This window comes from Peromyscus leucopus, chromosome 3 (genome assembly GCF_004664715.2).
Source record: "Peromyscus leucopus breed LL Stock chromosome 3, UCI_PerLeu_2.1, whole genome shotgun sequence".
NCBI classification, from domain to species: domain Eukaryota; kingdom Metazoa; phylum Chordata; class Mammalia; order Rodentia; family Cricetidae; genus Peromyscus; species Peromyscus leucopus.
In genome coordinates, this window is record NC_051065.1 from 79,305,497 (window position 1) to 79,327,871 (window position 22,375).

At 35.0% G+C, this 22,375-nt stretch overlaps 1 protein-coding gene across 1 annotated transcript in view; it reads left to right on the top strand.

The window, feature by feature from the left end:
• Positions 1–22,375, top strand: part of Ccser1 (coiled-coil serine rich protein 1) — a 1,130,812-nt gene that overhangs the window by 715,253 nt on the left and 393,184 nt on the right. The window contains 1 exon segment of the mRNA XM_028889267.1: positions 15,940–15,984. Within this exon segment, the coding sequence (XP_028745100.1) occupies positions 15,940–15,984 (45 nt within the window).

The window sequence follows — 22,375 nt, forward strand, 5'->3', positions numbered from 1 at the left end:
TGGGGGATGTTGTATGAGCTCTTCTGGGAGTTTCCATTATGTAAGAAATGACGGAGCTAAAGAAAGTGAAAGGCAGAGAGATAAAGAGAGAGAGAGTGAGAGAGTGAGAGAGGAGAAATAGTTGTATTACTCTGTAATAACTAAGTGCCTGAAACTGAGTAGTTGGGGATAAAAGCTTATTTATTTCATGTTTTTGAAATTGGAATCCCAAGATTGGACTGTTCCATCATCTAGGCCCACAGGGGCCTTGTGATGGGGCATTGCAATGAAAGGAACCTTTTTGGAAGAGGTCTTGTGGGCTGACAGGAAGCCAGAATGATTCTGGCTCTAGGCTTACTTTGTCGTAAGTACTTGTTCTCTTGGGAACTAATTCACTCCATAAGAAAAGCATTCATTCCCACAGGACAGTGCCTAGCCACCTAATGGATTTTACCATCTCTTTCACCACTGGGCAGGAATAAACCTCTGACTGATGAATGCTTTGGGGTGCACAAACACATCCAGCTAGCGCCATTCATTAATAAGATGGTAACCTAAGCCTATATCATTTGTAAACATGGTACTTGAACTTTCAAGTAATCCTAAGAGATAATTGTATTTTAAAGAGAAAAACTGCTTTTAATAACTTGTCAGTGATAATCAAATGGTCTCTCTGTTATGACAGGAAAATGTATAAATTAATAGATTTTATTTGTTTGGAAGTGTCTCATCAGCTAAATTATTCCAAGTATAAGGCCAAAAATGCACACAAATGCCCAAGCTCCTGTAATATTAAGGGGGCAGTAATCTTTTTTTCCTCTTTCTTTTCTATGTGTCTATTATATCATTCATTTCCCTTCCCTTGACAGCTGCCCTCAGCTTCTGCAACCTCCTAAAATACAAATAACAGAAAAATGGAAAAATTAAAAACCTTGTCGTGGAAGCTGCAGTGTGACATAGTGAGTCATGTAGGAAACGCCTTTATCCCTTTGTCTTTACTTGGAAGTGTTCCTTTCAAAGAGTCATTGGTCTGTGTCGAGGCATCTGGTTTCTACCATATTATTGATGCTGGGCTCTCACTAGGATTCTTCTTGAATATCCTCTTGTTGCCCTGTTTTGTGGAGATCCTGAAGCTTTGGGTCTGAGAGTCAGATTCTTTCATGTGCTCCATAGCTCACAGATGGAGTGGTTGTTACCACCAGCCAAGTCATAACTCTGGTTCTGGGCCTGTACAGCTGCAGGGTTGTTTTATCTGCCAGTTTTCCCCTGTTCTCACCACCAGGGGGAGCTCTCCAGCATTGCCCCCATTTAATTCATCTCTTGCAGCAATTAGCAAGGAGTAGATCCATTTCTCCTGTTTTCACACTCTCGGGGGCTGAGCAGCTGAGGCAAGGGCAGTTTCTTGCCCAGTGGCTGACTTTTGCCACAAAAGCAAACTTCATATGAAGGTTCTTCAATGTCCGTCATCTCATCTGAAGTAGATTGATGCTGCCTGGAGATGATGTCTCCATTGTCATGAAAAGCCTTATGTTAATAAAACATCTTAAATACAATATTCTGTAGATCTTTGGAATGTTTGAAGATCTCCAGGCTATCTAAACTATATCTCTGTTTGACCTTGAAAACATATCTAACATGAGAAAAAGTTTGATTGTATTAAGTAGATGGCTACTAACCTGCATTCCTTTATTATCCTAAACAGTTTGTAACTTTCAAGGACTAGACATGTATATGACATTGTTAAATTAGCTGCATAGGTACAATACCTTATGAAAGAGTAGAAATGTAAATGCTAAAAAAAAAAAAAAAAAAAAAAAAAAAAAAAAAAAAAAAAAAAAAAAAAAAGAGTAGAAAGTGTACAATGTGTTACTAAAAAAAAAAAAAAAAAAAATAAAAAAAAAAAAATGCACAGTTACTAACAAAAATAACCTTCAATTCGTATCAATATATAAAAATACCTTTAACAAGCCAGGGAGTGGTGGCACTCACCTTTAATCCCAGCACTTGGGAGGCAGAGCCAGGTGGACCTCTGTGAGTTCGAGGCCAGGATAGGCACCAAAACTACACAAAGAAACCCTGTTTGGAAAAACAAAACAAAACAAAACAAACAAACAAAAAACCTTTAACAAGAGTAGAAACATATATACATATATAATAAAAATAACCTTAAATTTGTATCAATATACAAAAATCCATACTTGTATATGGAGTTTCTCTATGTCTTGGTAGCTACTCCCAAATAACCAACATGGAGATTTAATATTAATTATAAATGCTTGTCTGATAGCTCAGACTTATTACTAACTAGCTCTTACAACTATTATTATAACAATTATCCTGTTTCTATTAATCTACATCCTGCTGTTTGGTGTTACCCCTCTTTCATCTTACACCTTCTATTTCTTCTGCATATCTTGCTGGTGACTGCTCTGACTCTGCCCTTCTTTGCAGTGTCCTTAGTCTGGGTTTTCTGCCTAACCTTATCCTGTCCAGCTATTGACAAGTCAGCTTCTTTATTAAACTAATCACAGTGCAATTTACACAGGGTACAGAAGGATTATAACACAGCAAACCCTCTCTGAACATTGAGAGTCAGTAACTATACTAAGAGGTTCTAGAAAATCAAATAATACGATGAGAATAGCACATAATTCTGACTTTTGATCAGAATCATAAGGGCTTTGAGTCAACTTATAGACTTATAACCTGCCTTTTCTGATTTGTGTTCATCAGTATAGAATGTAGAGGCTTCTAAAATTGGTGTTCCCCATACAATGTGAGGAAGGATACAATAAGTTGTCTTTATAAGTTGCAGTCTCTTGCTTTCAGATTTTTTTGCTAATCTCTCCTACTCCAAAATTATTGCAAACTCTTTACCAATGTTAATTTCCCATCCATAATGAGGCAATTTAAGCATTAGTAAAAGGTACCACAATTTCTGCTGGGTCTCTTCCTGCTAATTGATGCAGTCTTAATTTTCCTTTCATAACAATTCAGAAAAATTTTCTACACTGATGTTTAATTTCTTACTCTGTTTGTTGTATAAATATCAATTCTAAGAAATTATCTCCTCTATGTATAAGAATTCCTATAGGAGAATTTGTAGAAGATAAAATAACCAGAATATAGTCAAGCTCTAGATCCAAATAATCTACATGTGCATCCTCTAATTACTTTTCTACCAAAGCAATTCTCTCTCAGCCTCAGTTGATAATTTTCTGGGACTATTTAACTGCTTATCACCTTTTAAGGTTTGAAACAAATCACTTAGTTCTTGGGTTGTCAATACAATTGTGGGATACAGTCAGTTAATATCTCTCAGAAATTTTTGAAAATCATTAAGAGTTTGTAATTGATTTCTCCTGATTTGTGCTTTCTGTTGTTGAATTTTTCATTAACCCATTTTAAATCCAAGGTAATTAACAAAATCTCCTCTTTGCATTTTTTCAGGAGCAATTTGTAGTCTCCAACAAGGCAAATTTTTCTTTACTTCTTCAAATTTTTCTCTAAGTCATCTGCGTCTGAATTATCTAGTAAGATATCATCCATTTAATGGTAAATTATAAATTGAGGAAACTGATTACAAATTATTTACAATGACTGTTTTAGAAAATATTGACCCATAGTAGGGCTGTTTAACATTTCTTATGGAAGACCTTTCCAGTGATATCTTTTATCAGGCTGGGAAGTATTATAAGTATTCACTATGAAGGCAAATTTTTCTCTATCTTGTTCTTGTAAAGGTGTAGTGAAAAAGCAGTCTTTTAAATCAATCACTATAATAGACCATCCTTTGGGTAATAGAGAAGGCAAGGGAATTCCAGGTTTTAAAGAGCCCATTGGCTGAATCACCTTATTGATAGCTTAGATCTGTTACCATTCTCCATTTTCCAGATTTATTTTTAATGACAAATATAGGAGAATTCCATGGACTGGTTGGTTCTTCAATATTATGCCTTTAGTTGCTTCTGTACCAGCTGTTCTAATGCCTGTAATTTTTTGCTGGTGTCAAAGGCTATTGCTCAAGGCAGACAGGTTTGTCAGTTAACCATTTTAAAGGCAGGGCCATTGGTATCTTTGAAAGATCAACAGCTATTGTGTCCCACTTATGTACAACTTGAATGGTCAGTGAATCTTCTTTATAATACCTTTTAATATTTCTTTTGGAAATATGCGTTAGTTTATGGCTTGTTTCTGAGATTGGACAAATGTTAATCTGGCTGTAACAAATCATGTCCCTTTACATTCATTGCTATGTTAGCCACATATGGCTTTAATGTCCTTCTTTATCCTTCTGGCCCTATAAACTCAACTCATTGAGCTTTGTTTTACCTGAGATAAAGTTCCAATCCCTAGAAGCCGGACATTTATCTCCCCAAATCCATCGTGGAACTATATAGAGACCTAACTCCCTGCATTGTGATATTGTTTTACTGACAATGACGCTGAAATGAGAGGCTGGCTATTGCTGAGTAGCATGACTGGTCAGAGAACACAGGCAGTGCACAGCCTGGTTAAGGGCAGCTAAGACTGCTTGCACAGAGCTGGGAGCTGAGAGTGTATAGTGGTCATAACAACAATAAAAGCCCAAGCAGGCATCAAGGCAGCTGATCTGGTGTGGCAGTGGCCTGAGGAGGAGCTCCAGGGGAAGCACTGAGTTGGCCACCAGATAATGCATTTATCATTTATTGAATTATTCTTTATCAATAAAAATTCAGGAGTTAGATATCAGGATAAGAGCCTGAATGATCAGAGAAATGGCAGAGAAGTGACCAATGACCTCCTATAACTGTTGTCTCTCCATCGAAAAGGGCCAAGACCCTTCTAAGCTCTACCCTACTACTTCCTATCTTTCTATCTATACTCAATCCTCCCAAAGGTCTATGGTTAATTTTTGTCAGATATTATCTCACCCTACCCTCTGATTCAAAGCAAATCTTGTTGTCATAATATGATCAAGATATCACACAACAGAAAATAAATATTTTTAGATGCTCATGTGATAATTTCATTAACATAAAAACCAAAGAAATGGGCTAGAACTGCCATCCCATAGATTTTCATTAGGTAATCCAGCCACTCTTTTCTTTACTCCAATAATATTAGAAGAAAAACGTTGGTTGAATAAATTAGTATATCATGTTATAGGTGATTGTGCCTAATTTAATATTTTTTCTGTAAAATATCATTTGTAATATGCACACATCATATATAAATATAAAACCACAAAATAAGCTAACTATAATTATTAAATTATGTGATTCATGAGGTTAAGGACTGCAGTCTGTTTTATTTACAGATGTATTTCAGCTCTAAGAAGAGCATTTTATAAATAATGACATTTGGCCCATATTACCACTATGAAATGTGTCAAGAGATGACACCTGGGGCTGGGGAGGTGGCTCAGATGTTAAGAACACTGGTTTCTCTTCCAGAAGACTTGGGTTCAATTCAGGCACCCACATAATGACTCACAACTATTTGTAACTTCAATTCCATGGGATCCAGCACCCTCTTCTGACCTCTGTGAGCACCTGTGATACATAGACATAAAGGCAGACAAAAAAATCACATAAAATAAAAATAAGCAAATTTCATGTAAAAGAAAATAAGAGTAGATACCCTTAATTTGTAGGAAAGCTCAGTGATTTTACAAAATATTGATGAATATTCAATAAGATATAATCTGTTATAATCTGTGTTGGTGTACATGGTCATTTCTTTTTGACTCATTCCCAAAGGGGGGAAAAGGACAAATAGATTTGGTATTCTATTGCTGGCCACAGAATGCAAATTACCTAGAGAGTAGAGTAGAATAACCACTCTAGACAATGAGACAGTTGCAAAACCTTATGATTTCCACGGATTCATTAAGTTCAAGGAATTCTGAGGAAATGCAGATATTGAGCCCTCTTCAAACACTAGTTACACCATAAAAGAAAAGAACTCCATAATGCAGATTAATACAGTGAAGAAGAGTTTGAAACACAGAGGAAGGATGGACAGACACTGGGATGCCCAGGCAGTCACATGGAAGCCAAGTTTAAGACCATCATTTTCCAGTCCTCTTGGATTTTCAATAGAGTCTACTTAGCAAGTGTTGACAAATTCAGTGTAAGAAACATATTAAATATGATTTAACTTTTATTAAATAAAATTGTATGAGACGTCATGATTTTTTAACTATCTGTACTCAATTTGTAATATAGACTTATTCTTTCTGCACTGAATCTGTTTTTTTTTTTTCTTTAAGTCATGGTTTAAAATTAAAGTACAATAAATGTGATAGATTTCTATTTTCCACTTTCTGTATTTTGGTGGAAATTATTCATTTGTATTTTGCGTATTATAATTATTTGAATCTTGAAATAACTACTATCATCTTGACAGAAACGGGACACTCTTCAATCAAGAATTGTTTTCTAAGGGATAGTCTGAAATCAATAAGAGGTTTTTTGGCACCCTGATCAGCCTCTCTGTTGACGCAGCAATCCAAATTAGTCCAAATCTGACTGAATTAGCAAAAGCTCCAGTTTAATGGGTAAAGCTTTCCTGGGTGATTCTCCAGCCACCACCACCACCACCTAGAGAGGAGATGGGTATGAAAGACTGGAAAACCATATGTCTGTTTTCTGGGATGCAGCTTTAAAAACCCTGTGGAAGTGGTCTTGAGCATCTCTGAGGGAGGAGACAGGTTTGGCAGGCTTTGAAGGTGGGTTTGGGCAAAGAGATGGGGGAAGGGAGTTGAGGTGGATCTTCCACCAGAACATTCCAGACTCTAAGGATGTATGGATGCCAGGGTGGCAGAGGCTGAGTTGGAGCTTCCACTAGAACAATCAACTTCTTATTCATAAAGTTCTGTCCACATTATCTTTAGACATTTCACAGAAAAATGTAATAGCACCTATTTGTTTTTCTAATTGTTGAATAAGATTTACATAATTGCTAAATCTTCTAAGTTATTAATAAAATTTTATGTATTTATTTTTATATTTGTAATGCTTGCAATTACATATAAGGCTTTCTAACTGCATATAATATAAGCTTTTTGGCCTCTTTAAATACATAAACAATTTATAATGTGAATATTCAGGGGCTAGAGTGATGGCTCGATGACTAAAATTAGCTCTTTTCAGAGGACCTACATTTAATTCCCAAAATCTTAATCTGGCCACTCAAAATCACCTGTAACACCAGCTCCAGGGTGTCTATGTCTCCTTCTAACTTCCATGTGCATATAGGAGCACACGTATTCTCTCTTCAACATGCATTCACATGAACAAAATAAAAACAAATATTTGAACATAAACATTTTATTCATTAAATACTGAACTACATACTTAGCTCAATCAGCACCTACCATGCACTATTTGGCCATCTGTGATCATTCCAAAATTAACACAGCCAAGAATTTTTGCTTATGTGGCACTTACAGATGACGCACAATCGTAATAAACTTCTAGAGTACATTCGAATATTTTGTTGTCATGGAGGTCAAAAGGGCAGCAGACTTTAATACTAGATATAAATCAAAGTAGGCTTCATCAAGAAAATTGTAGTAAGGAAGACTAAGAAAACCGAGGTTGACAATACAGAACTAATACAAAAGAGATCGCAAGGGAATAATTTTAAAAATAAGAAAATGATCAGCTTTTACAATATTACATGCTACACTTTAGATGATGATAGTTACGCATGTAAACTCCCTGTCAGTTAGTTTTCCTACCATTGCTGTGCACTAGAGCAGTATGTCTTCATATATATATATATATATATATATATATATATATGTGTGTGTGTGTGTGTGTGTGTGTGTGTGTATTTATTAGTATGACACATATATCTATGTCCAATAGGATTACTTATTTTCTGACGTTTTCTTCAACTTCATGTTTAAGATTGTCAGGTAGAAGCTATTAGGAGCAACAGTACCCTGAGTGTCCATAATTCTGAATTGTTGATTAGTCTCATATCTGATGCAGAAAGACTCTTTTCCAGAAATGACCACCCTACTGAGAACAACAGAAATCCTAGAAGTAGTCCACTTCAGAAGAAACTTTACCACATGAAGTCTCATAAAATAGAGTATCCAAGTCCCTGAGGCAGAAGAAATTTAAGTTCTGCAGTACCACAGTGAATACTGCCAGGATTCTGGGGACATGGACACATTGTACTAGTTTAATACTTTCATTAGCCTGGAGCAACCGTAATCACAAACTCTTTGAAATGTTATTTGTGCCCGTACAGTAACATTAATTTTCTTTTAATCTTTGTCTGCCTCAGGAAATATATCAATTGAATTTCACATTTCTTTCCAAGGAATCAAGGACTCTGAAATACAAATTCATTTACCTGATATTTTCCCCACATTTCTTTCTAAATCCTGAATGAATTAAAACCCAATATTTTATTATCTTGCATTTACTTCTTCAAAGTATAAAAATTACACTGTTTAGGTCAATTCTGTGAACTTTAATAAAATGAATTGGCTATTCAATTCACTTTTAAAAACATATTTTTCTACTTCAAACAAGAAGCCCATCTCAAGCACACAGGTTGTTTTTGGAAGAAGTGTGTTTCTGAGTCACAAAGGGTATCTGCAAACAGACGCTCTGGGTTTAATATTCAAATCTCTTCCCTTTGACTTAAATCTTCTTGTAAATTTACCTAACCTTTTAACCTCAGTTTCTCAACATTAAAAAAGGTTAGACTTGACGGTGTCACTTACAATACAATAGAACGTAGTTGTGCAATGTGCTTTCCATAACACGAGTTATTTAGTTCATGGCATCATAAATATTTTCAAACTGTGCCCTTTTTACATTTGAAATTTTTTTGTGTGGCCTTCAATATATAGCATATAAAACACATGTGCTAATCAAATATTTACTGATAATAAATTATAAAAAAATCTATTTTAAAACAAGTGTTTGACATGCATGTAATTTTACACTTTTTGAAAGATTAATGCAAATTTGCACACTAATGAGATGGGTTGTTTATTTAATTTTCCATAAAGAAATTTTGGATGAATATTTGATATTGGAGAGGCTTTAGAAAATCTTACATGTTTCAGAGTTTATAAAAATTTTGGTGTTATAATTGCCAACATTGCAAAGAGCACTTCTCATGACTATGACGAACAAAATGGAAGAACTGTGCTTAAGGCCATTCAAAATTTGGCATATATATTTTTTCAATATTAAAACAAAATTAATTTAACAAACAATATTTTAAAATGAAATTTAAAACAGAGACATTAATATCAATTTTAAAATCAAGCATGTTGATATACTATAATTCAAATATAATCTAATTTGATACATACATGCAGAGTCATGATGATGGGCAATATTGAATGTATTTCCACAACTAATCCATTTTGTTACTTGTAAGTGCAGAACGCTTTATACAACCAATACAAGCATTGCAATATTTATTATGTGATAGCCCCCAATCTGAACCAATGTGTTTCAGGCAGCATGCATTGACATTGTGTGGTGTGACATCATTGGCAGAACAAAAGTGTGCTTGTTCAGAACCAAGGCTGTGGTGAACTAGCAATTGTGTGAGCAATTGCTGTGGGGAAAACTGCGTTCCTTACATGCTTGATTTTTATTTAATGTTTGGTCATTGCACTTTTAGACACCTTATGATGTTGTCACATGCCTCATGACCTGTACATTTTTATGTAATCTTCTAAGGATTGCTACTTTAGTTTAGGAAGCTGAACTGGAGTTAGAAATCAATGCACAAAACAATCTTTGTCATTTACAAATGTATTCCTTTAGAAGAGTGCAGAGTTTTCAAAGACAGCGTGCACTTTCCATTTTCAAAATGACTTGATAGTAACTTAATAGTGAAGCCATAAAGTGCCTGAGAATAATGACATCTCTAATTTTGAAACAGGAGATGAAGAACAGTTTGAAACATTCGTGTGGATTACAGATTTTAGGCACAGGTTAACAAAGTTGCGTATTATGACTAACATCGAAAGTAGATAGAACAAAAAGAAAAATAATTTTATAAATGTTGACATTGAGTGATTTTTGTCTTTAAACAACTTTTGAATCAAATTCTGATGAGCTGTTTAAATATTTAAGCACATGCTTTTTGAAATTTCTCTGAGACTTACATTGTCAACATTAAATAAGGAAAAGATCCAATATATTGACTGCAAGAATGATCAGGAAATCACACATTTAAACTATGCTTTTTAACTTTAAAAGAAGATAAGAGATTAGATGTAAGAGTGATTTCTTGAGGTTTTTGTGAGGGTAAGCAGCCATGAGAAAAGTTCTGAATTTCTAAGTTAATTCAACAAGCACATGAGGTGTCACGTACCTCAATACTGACACTCAGAAAATGAATCTCAAATAAGGATTAAGTTGTAAGTTTTCATATGTGCTTAAAGATTTTATTAGAAAAGTAAGTAAAAAGTAACACAAAATACAAAGCCTACTAGTGAACAAACAAAGGAAAATTCTGACATCCAAATTTTCAAAAGCTTGAATTCAGAGAACCCCCAAGATGGACAGCTAAGGTATTAAGCCATGTTGGAATTACCTAATCCCTTAAGTACTTCCATCAGCATCTCTGACAAGCCATGGTGTACAGAAATAGCTATAGGAAGCCTCTTAGGGGAACTCATGGACTCAGCCTAAACTGAAAGAAATGTGACATCTTTGAACTCCTGGAGATGTTTATTGATAATACAGAGGGTTAAGTATTGCTGTTATCCTTCAAGAGTGAACCCTTCTTCCCAAACATTAAATTTCTATTGAAGAGTGTTTACTAAGGTGTGAGAAGCCAGGCACTGGGCACCTCTGATTCTTCTGGGTCATTCACCACAGCTGAGAAGTAAGATGAACAATATGATTATACAAAGCAGGGTGACTTTTATTCTAAAAAAAAATAGTTTGAAAATAGATTATATTTAGTAAAAGGTCATTTCGTTTCACCTTGTACAAGTTGACTGTATGAATAGAATTAATCCAGTTGGAACACTGAGTCAGTACAGTGATGTACAGAAAACACACAAAAAATGGTTACTTGAAAACTGTGGTAGAGTCACTCTTTCATTTGTACAATGCCAAGAGCAGTGGTATCTCAAACTACAAGTAAAGCTCAAAACACACTGTAGACAGTCGTGGTGCTGGGCATGGTGCTGTGTTTCATGTAGATTATTGCAATTATGCTTAAAATTACAAATTTTAAAGCTGTGGAATTTGGAATATGTGGTCAAGAATGCTCCAAAAGTTACAGAGCATTTCAGACAAGATGCATGATAGATGTATTAGCCAGATTTTGTTAGACAAAGATAACTGCGAATCTGAACCCCAATAGCTGAGATTCAAATTCTGAAACTGCCACAAAGCATAAATCAGGTTCCTAGCTGCAAGCTTCTTTCTCTGTCCAATGGAGCTATTCAACCTCAAGCTATTGACAGCACCTGTGTCTCTGCTCTATGCCTCATGGCCGAGACTAAATGTTAAAAAGTCACACAGTCATTATAAGCTTTTTAATAATAAATTTTTACTTCATCCCATTAAATCATAACATTTTAAGTCTAAAAAAAATCACACAATAATATCTTAAGTACTAAGAGCAAAATGTGTATTCCATACATCCACTCTGTATGTTTCTATATCAGAAAAATAAACCAACCAAGTCATAGATTCTGGATAGTATATTTCCATCAATTTGGGTACTACAGACCTGATGAAATCTACATGGGATGATAGGAATTGCAAGAGGATTCTGACCATCATGAAGGGGATAGTTTCTCACAGGCCCAATTTTCTGACAGCTGACATCACACACCTACTCAACTATTCCACCCACTGACCCAATTGACCCTATACCCTAACAGTTGCAAGGGCCCATCCACAAATATCTGAGTACAGGGGAGATTTGGGTAAAAAGTTCTATTTTTTCAGTTAATAGCTTTTTCTACTTAGGCCTTGCTAAACCATCTTAATTTAGTACACAGCAGAACATTTGCTTCAGGGTAATTCTTCTCTCTACCTACAATATTTATAATATTTTGGTTTGGTCTTGGGTAATTAATTTTGATCAATGCAAAGAGTTTATACTCTCTAGTGAGAAAATACATATACTGTGGGAAATATGTCTTGCCAAGTCACATTCCCCAGAGTGCTTTAAAATATAATTTACTTTAGACACACTAGATAGATATTATATCTATACTTTTGAAGAATATTGAAATAGATTTCAAATCAATTAGAATTCTCTGTTTGTATTAGTTTTATGAGCTAGATAATATGCACACAAATTTGAATATATACACATGAATAACTTGACTGCTGATGTTTTTATTTGTTTTTCTGAAAGCCCAACTGTCTCAGAGAATAGAGTGAAAATACATTAATTTTCTTCTAAATGAATTCATTGTGCTTCAGTGGAAATAATAAAACTCATAAGGAATGCCAAAAGTTTTCTCTTGTGTGCTAGGTAGATGGTAAGGAAGGAGACTGGATGTCTTTGACTTGAAAACACCACTTGTCTTAAATGTCACTGCTCAGCTAATTGAAGATTATGGGACTGTCTCATGTTGGCACTAAAGTCTTTAAATGGGAATTTCCACATATATAATCTAACCTTCCCCATGGCCTGGAGAAAAGCAACCGGAAGGAAGTTGGTTGGTTACTAGAGTATCATGAATGCTTGTATGACCAGTACTCTCGACAGCCTGGAGTTTCTTTTGGCTACGTCAGTACAGTGTTTATGAGATCCTGTATATTAAATGGAGAGTACAGAGCTGAGTCTTAGGAACAGCAGGATTTAACACTGAAAACTAATTTAGATTCTTCCCTTTACTTTCATCCAAGCCACAGAGGAATTAGTTTGAATCAGCAGAAACTTAAATGTCTGCAAGAAGTAATTCTAGCTCTCTGAAGAGAAAATGTAGCATTCATAAAATAAAATTCACAATATTTGTCAGACAAAATGAATTACTGGAAAAGAGAGGAAATGGATAAGTGAGATTTACAACCAGTAAGAAAATTCAGCCAATAGAAACAGAGCTGGAAATGACAAAGGACAAAGCAATCAAGTCATTGCTTTGTATAAAAATAAGTGAAGGGTTTGAGAATGGGAAAAAAACACATGATAATACCAATTATATATAAAAATGTAAAATAAAACTGTTAACAAACTGTCTCAGTTTAGTTAATGTAGATTAAAAGGCCTATAAACGTGTAGATACAACTATAGAAAATATGCAAAATGAAGAACCAGGGAAATAGAAACTATTTGACAAAATAAGGTATCAGCGGCAAATGGGACAAATAACAATTAACTCAAACCCCTGAAAAAAGTAGTCAGAAGGGTGAAGAACAGAAAGATTGAATTAAAAAATAGTACATTACACCACAAAAGAAAAAAAAAGAAAAATCTGTCTCAAAAGGTAATTATTAAAATATCCTATGAGAAAAAAAATGTGTGCCAAAAATGTGACTTGTCTCCTTGTCTGTTCATGAATACTTCCTATATAATTTGTATTTTTCAAATGTAAGGAAAACCACAAGTATTTTTTATTCAAACTGGTCTTCTTTTAAACATATGTGCAATACTGATGATGAGACTGGAGAGTAGATGATGAGTTGGAAGATGAAGAGAAATAAGCAGCATTGGCCTTTGTTGTGCATAGCTCACGTCTCATTTCACCTTCAAGATGAACAGGTGTGCTAGTTATGATGATTATCAACGTAAACTGCAAAGATTATGGTGAGAGAGATAATGAAATGTGTTGGAGGACAGACGCAGAATTTGGGAACTAGAGATGAAAACCACATCATCCTGAATTCAAACATGGCTCTGCATACTGCTTCCAGATGCTAAAACGTGTGCAAATGAATCCACTTCGAGGTATTTTTATCCATAGCATCCATGTTTGAGAAGTGCTGTTTGGCTTTATATTCTTTCCTTGGGATTTCCTTGGAATTCAAACTTTTCAAAATGTGTTCTGTGAATGGGGACACATCTCTGTTCAAAAGGCAGGCTAAAATTTAGTTATCCATATTCTGTCAGTGGATTTTAGAATCTTTTGCAGAGTCGACAAAGTAATGTGTGTTCTGTAAAGGGGAGCAGGAGATTAAATAATATTTTCTTCTATAGCTTTACCAGAATAATTCAAGATAGTAGTTTCATATATGAAGAAATGATATGTTGAAACATCACTGCATAATCTCCTAAGCATAAATACTGATGTTCAAAGGAATAACAATATTTTAATCTCTGTAAATATGAAATATTTAAATTATTATAACATGATTGTTAATTAGCATCACAATAAAGTTAATGGTTCTTTGTTAAATTATGAAATGTATAGCTAGAATATTTAAGCATAGCATATTATTTTCCCAAATTCATCTTTTTACCTGATATGTTGAAGACAATGCAAATTTATAACTCAAGTTATGGAACATTCAGAGTCTCAGCAGGAATAGAGAAAAATATGACAAATTGAACTTCTTAATTTTGTTATGAAAAAAGTCCATGCTTTCCCACTATGTTAAATCAGCTAGAGAAATCAAAAAATATGTTTTGAATCTGTTAGTATAAATTTGTATCTATGTTTCTATTTTCTGTTAGTTTTTAATTCTGAAAAAAGTAACATGCATATATGCATATGTGTAATTTGGCTTCATGTGCGTCTATGCACCATGTTGGTACCTGGTGCCCATAGAGCCAAGAAGAGGACATCTAAACCCCTGGAACTGGAGTTATGGATTGTTGTGAGGCATCATATGGGTGCTAGTTATCAAACTCAGGTTTTCTATAAGAGCAGACAGAATCATCTCTCCAGCCTCTGTTAACATACTTTTAATGGTATATAACATCTGTATCACTTTATTAGATAAAGTCTGAGGTTTTGATATGTGCAGACAAATTATAATGATCAAGTCAAAACAATTACTATATATATATATGTATATATATATCACTTCAAGAATTTATTATTGCTCTGTGATGAACATTTAAAATATACCTATTGATAAAGAACATTATAAGTCCATATGTATACTTGCATATATGTATATGAAATCGGATAAAATGAAAGAAGTTAGTCTGAATTTTAAGACTATGTCAGCCCTTTTCAGGAAGGAGACCTTTATATGTCTTCCTTCTCTGACCTGGAAGATGGTCATCACATATATTTAGCCCAGTCATCTGATCTTTGGGGACTATTTTATATATACATTCTTTTGTATTTCCAATATCTAATACAATGTATAAATCAAAGAACCATTTAATAAATAAAGAAAATCTGTAAAATAAAAAGGAAAAGGAGAGTGAAAGGAAGGAGTCAGGATGAGAAAAATGTGAAAAAAAAAGTGCTGTAGCATTGATGTGATTTCCACCTCACATCTCCAGGATAAGCAACCACTACTAGGATAACTGTAGGCATTAACTATTGCATTTGGTTTTGATATTAAATCAGTGTTCTACTATACTCCCTTACTAATTTGCAATGATTCAATGAACATGGATTACAAATAACAATGGCATTGTGGATGATGGATGGATGGATGGATGGATGGATGGATGGATGGACGGATGGAGAGAATAATAGATAGATAGGCAGATAGATATGGATGGATAGTTAGATAGATAGATAGGTAGATAGACAGACAGACAGACAGACAGACAACAGAGACGTGAGCAATCAGTAACCTTATTTCTCCATCTTGAGTCACAAGCATATTTTTGCAATTATCTTGCTAAAATATAGATTAACCCTTCTTTCTTTTAAGCATAGTGTGTATTAAGGACTTGCATTTTCTTATTCTACTATGCAAAACAGACATAACACTAGAGAGCAAAGTCCTTTGTCAGGAACTAAATCCTGAGTACTTTTACTCACTATAGTGTTTTTATGATTATTCGTTAATTCCTTGTGTGTAATTATGTATCATATACACTTTTTTCTTTCAGGGTTTAAGCTTGAAACGACTGGAGGCAGTACAAGGCGGGAGAGAGGTAAGAAAGCACAAAGGGAGGATGAGAGGGAAGAGGAGAACATGGTTATGATAGCACAGCGATGGTGACTAAGGACATTTGTATTGTGAATATATGTATGTATATTTGTGAATATATATGTACACTCTATATATTTATATATGTATGTATGTATATTGCTCATATGTTCCCATACATTCCTGGGAAAGCAGAATTTGCACATTTAAGTAAATATATTATTTGTGCTTACTCCTCTGGAGTGGAAGAAAATGCAATCCATCTGGATAAGGAATGTTTCTATTAAGGGTTTCTGCAGCAGGTCCTCAGAGGGTTCAGAAAAGTCTTTTAGAAAAAAAACGTGGAATGTAGTATTTAAAATGTTTACTAGGAATTCACGGAACTCATGTCAGTCCAGGATGTGTTCTTAGATGGTGTGCAGTTGCTCTGGTCACACTAGAGTTTTTAGGTGTTCCTTAATAGATGCTGATTTCTTCAAATATTTTATCAAGCAGGGATACTCACAATAGTAGCGATATGACATCATATTAGGAATGCTCCATTTGTAGAAACTTTTTATTATTTTCTGTGACATTTATTAATCAAATTATTGGGGAAAGTGGAGGTGTTTTTCTCCTACAAAACAAGAAAATAATTCTTCCTCCTCCTATCACCTGTGGCTTCTTACTCTACAAATGGACTTCTTCCCAGTGAGTGGCATTCGCTCCTTACCTCACTATTCTAACTTACACTTGGGTATTTTCAGTATCTGACATTTCAGTTATCTTTATACTTGTTATTTAGAGTCTCTTTCTCTTTGTACTTCTGTTTTCCATCCAGAGGAATATTTTTTTTCTCTTGGTGGCTCACATCAGAAAAATAGCTGATGAGGAAGAAATATAGATAAATTCTTTAGGTGTTTTTCATGATATAATAGATCAAGATTCCAGACACAGAACTGATGCACATACAAACTGAGAAAAGAGCGAGGCAGCATGCACCAATCTGCACAGACTCCTGCAAGGCAAAAATTTTAGTGCAAATAATGGGAAGTGTACACAAAACTCCAGCTGCCGGAAATACAAGTTATTTGTAGTTGATAACTGTGGGGAAGAGAAAAACAGTTTTGTCCATCGAGTGTCACTGGGTGTATGAACCATACTCCTACGCAAGCATTATCCCCAGGAGTAGTTGGCCAATACAAAGAATTCATGTATTTTGTGGGGTCTTTTTGTTTCAGTGGCATTTTTTCACACTTCTTTTGGTGTTCACTTTGATTTTCATATTTTTCTTTTGAGAGAGAGAGACAGAGAGACAGAGACAGAAAACATGAACTTGGGTGGATAAAGAAGTGGAGAAGACCTGGGAGAATTAGAGCAGGGGGGAAACAGTGATCTAAATATATTTATGAAAAAACAAATAAATAAAAATATTGATTCATAATAATGACCTCTTATTTCTTTTTATTAATTTTCTGTTCTAAAGGAGAAAAACAGAGGAACTTTTCATCAAACCATAATCAAATTCATCCTATAAATCAGGTAAATCTTACTAACCATCCAGTAGTGCTGAACCATTAAAAAATTCTGTTTAATAGAAGGAAGCATAGGGACTGGAGAGGCCGCTCAGCAGTCAAGAGCACTTACTGCTCTCCCGGAAGAACCAGGTTCAGTCCCCATCATCCACATGGCAGCTCACAATCATCTTTATCTCAGGAGATCAGCCTCCTCGTTTTGTTCTCCACAGGCACTTCATGCACAGACGTACATACAGATTAAACACCCATACATATAAAACAGGTACATCAAAAAAAGAAGGATAAAGGCTTTTATAGCTTAAGTAACAATGTACTATTAATCAATACATGGACTTAAAATAAAACTTAAAATCAGTGATATTATCAAAGACTCTCTTAATCTATGAAACTGTTGAAAAAGCAAGAATCAGATACTTGAAATTGAACACAAGTGAGCTGTTAAGACGTCTTTGCAGGTATCAGTACTTGGCTTTTCTCCCAGGATGACTGAATGGGTGTATGGCTGCTAAGGAAGACCTACAAGACTCATAGGTGCAGCAATTGCTTTTCCTCAGAAGTACTAAAATATGATGAGTCTCAGAGCACATCAATTACTTCCTAGGTCACAGTTCACACTAAGCAGCATTGCAGCAGCTCCCCAACCCATCTTTGATGCTACCAGGGACATACAGTGTGGAGAAGAAAACATTAAACTCCTGTATCCATAGGGTACTATTACTGAGCCATGGTAAACATGGTCCATTTCATCCAGAAACATTGCCTTTTAAAATTAATACTACTTTTAAAATATAGTATTTGGTCCTCACTAAAAAGAATTCTCATTAAATTTTGTTTCTAATTTTCTCACTGCCTCCAATCTTGTTTTTATTATAAATACAATTTTATATAGGAAACATGTCAGTGGTATGCCTTAACTGAAAATATATTTTCTCAAAAGTGTTTCATGGCTTATGGGAAAAATCTAATAATATGTATTACTATATATACTATATACATATTATGTTTATGCATATATTTGTGAGAGAGAGGCCTTAAATTGGGGTCTCTAATAGGAAGATTTGATCATCAAATCAATGCTAGCTCAGTAATGACTTCTCCATTTGACCCTTTATTTGCTCTGCACATAGAAACTAAATATTGGCAATTAAAATTCAAAACAACAACTTTATTTCCTGTTAGAGTTTCACTGGGTAATTTGAAGTCCTTCAACTTAATCTAATCACTCATGTTAGCTTTACCCATGACATTAAAAGCTGATCTGTCTTTTGGTAGCTAACTTCCGGGAAACTGAAGATAATTAGGTAAAGTGTGTGGTGGAAGCCATTTTGTCAAGTCTCAGAGGTTGCTCATCTGCAAACAAAGATGCAATTACAGTTTCTCTAAATTAGGAGAGGTGACACAAGTCTCCCCGATTCATGCTGACTGTTCTACTATGTATACACATTACAAAGAAGTGCACTGTGTCTCTGAACAGTTAAATTTTAATATGTGTATTTTCAAAGCCATCCAAACAGTCTCTCAGAATTTCTCACTGTGAGCCCATCATGACTGATTAAGATTTAACTGCAATGATGCTGCTTAAGATGAATGACTTTGTCTTAGTTCAAATGACAGACACTCCCAATAGGCATTGATGGATGTAATACTAAAGACTTGTTGCCAAATATTTATAAGAAGGTTTAAGAAATGTCACTGAAAATGTTCTATTTACTTCTTGAGGTAATGGTAACAGCTTGAGCATGCACAGGAAATTGAAGCGAGCAGTAATGTACTATTTAGGTAACTGGCAAATCCTGTTGCAAAGCTGACAGCCAGGCAGAAATGCTAGGTTTTGATACCACTGTCCATGCAAAAACCATTTCTCACTTCACAGGGAATAAGAGACACTTCCCTCTGGAGCCAAAAATGAGTGACCATGGCCCAGAAACACAGATTTAGGTTACCCCAAATTCTGTGTGCCAGCATGGTTTTATTTTCATGACATTTTTATAGTGAAAGAATGAAGAAAGTAATAAAGAATCATACATCTATTTTATCTTGCTACTGGGTGATCTGAATTAAAAAAAAGAAAGAAAAGGAAAGAAAAAAACAAAACAACAACAAAAACTAGCCCATAGTTGACATAGTGATCACCAAGAAAAGGTTAAGCACGTGGTATACTGATAAGGTTAGTGGCAGAACTAGTCAAAATGTTCATTTTCTAGACTGAGGACACAGACTAGAGAAATGTCAACATGATTGGAGGAGAGGATACAAAGAGGGAGTGAACATAAAGCAAATATGAATTTGGAGAAAGGGATAAAAGGAGTTGAAGGACCTGTTTTCCAAACAAAGAGAAGGAAGAGTATCAGAGTTCTCTAGAGGAGTAAAGCAGTGTGTTTGTGTCCAAAGGAATTAAATATATTACTCACAAAGCCAAGAATTAAACCAGACACAGGGATTATTCATCCCATATGAACACACAAAGAAAATCAAAAGGATATTGTCCTACTAAGTTATAGATAAATACCAAAATAATAATGAAAACATTCTGCACTTTTGAGGTGGCAAGTAGCTTCTATGTGTAATGAAGAAGTGAATCACTGTATTCGTCATTGTTTACTTCTGAATAAATCCTTATCTGATGAAGGTTGAATGAGTTCATCTAGGTAGCTAACTAGAGCTACATTGCAAGACTCTAGACAGAACTTTGGACACACTGTAAATACCTTACCAATTTACCCACTTACCAACCTAGACAAAGTTTAAGCATTTTTTGATTGCTTTGGGGCTATTAAACTTAGTTTTTTTTCCTTGATTCAATGATTTAGTTTTTTTTTTTTTTTTTTTTTACATTTGTGCATTTTTCTGAGGTGAATGGTCAGCTATTATGGTGTTCGGGTAGGGTGCACTTCGAATTCTTTGCAGCCTGTCTCAAGACCTTCTATTTGAAGTAAGTCTCTCAGAGGTCTTTCAAGTCTCCCAGGCAGTAAGATAAATTCACTGCAGCCTAAACTGCCATTGCTTTACAATCGCAAAATTGCTGCTTCTATGATTGAAGATGCTTTTCTATAATGCTTTGTTTAATCAATAAGGAAACTTACCTTCCATTGACTCCCTACTCTGTCACTTATAATCTCACTGCTGACCTGTCCTCTTACTCTTCTTATGAGTCCACTCTAATGGCTGGGACTCAAAAGCTGTTGCCAGACTGTCATCCTTTAGACAACTGGGCCTTGACAGCCTTCAAAAACCTCCTAAGGGCTTCCCTCAGTCTTGTCTTTCTTCCACAGAGTTCCATTTTGTTTGAAGGCAGATTATCTGTTAGGTCTCCTGATTGTTCTTTGCAAAGTGGTTATGCTACTTTTATGCTACTTTTCTTGTTTATTTGACTTTCTAGGTCAAAATTCTCATTTTGTTGTAGGTTGACTCATATGTATAACTGGAAATGGAATAATTCCACCAAGTGCAATGTGACATTGTTGTGTAATGTTAGGGAACATATTTATCTAAACACAACTTAAAAATTTGCCAAACAAACTGGAATTTAAATTATTGTTTAAGCTTGTTGTGAATGTTTTCTTTGTGTGTGTGTGTGTGTGTGTGTGTGTGTGTGTGTGTGTGTGTGTGTGTGTGTGTGTGTGTGTGTGTGTGATGAGTTTCTTATATTTAAAGCTCTTAGAAATGGCTGGGACATTTTGAAATTTTTCTTAGTTTTGGTTGAATGATGGGAGTTCCCTGAAACCATAATAATCAGTGTTCTGGCCTTGTTTTCCTATATTCCTGACATCAACTCCTGCATACCCATGATTCTGGCTGGCCATAAAAAATGTGCCATCACCTTTCATGCTTTTATACACTAATCACCATTATTCATTCACTCCTAGCAATGGCCAATCTCAGACCCAAAGAATCTTTCAACCTGCTTCCCAGTCCCTGTTTCTACCTATAATTACCCCAACTTGTGAAGAGATAGCTCTGATTCTTACAGGGGTCCCTATTGCATCCCTGCCCCCGAAAAAGGCTCATGCTGTCTTAAGTTCATCATTCCCTTCTGTCTTTTCTTCTCCCTGACCTTTCAAATATTTCTTTCCTCCTCTCACAGAGATTACTTCTCACAGGTTTCCTTCTTTCTTTCTTTCTTTGTTTATTCTGGTTCTCAAGGAAATGCTTCTCTGTCACTGTGTTGCACACTACATAATCAGTCAGACACTGAGTTGTTCTTGTTTTCTGCCTGAGATATCACTAAAACAGTGTCTGTGGCTTCTTTCTACTACTGTAGCAATTACAAATTTACTTTGGCTTGATAGACACAATCTTTTGCTTGGTTTCTTGGAAGATCATTTAAGATAAGAACAGAAGAGTGCTACAAAGGCCAGAGTGCAGAATATAGAGGGTACCAATATCTGGGTCATATCTCATCAACCCAGAGACTTTAGATACTGCCCTATGAACCATGATTAACATAAAAAATATTTTTTTCCTGTTCTATAATATGAAGTAGGGAATGAACCAATTTTTAGGTTAAATGATATATTCTACATAGGTTTTGATGACTTATTTGGAATTTGTCATCTCAAAAGCAATTTAAGGTATAAAATCCTCTTAGAGTTATACTTAGATTCAAGTGCTGTGATTCTGGTGGTTTAGGAAAGTCCATGTGGATAACAAAATATCCTAACAGCAAGACATCATGGCTGCTCCAAGAGACTCACAGATGAAAGAAAGGCAGATGATGAAAATAAAACCACCAGTAATTTGCTGAGTGCCTTTCACAGGCCACGTACAACTTAATGGCCTTATCTATCAGATCATTTTATCCTCTCAGTATCCTTTTCCAATAGAAAAAAAATATGATTTTATGATGCATAGTGGTTAGTTAGGATTGTTGGCTAACTG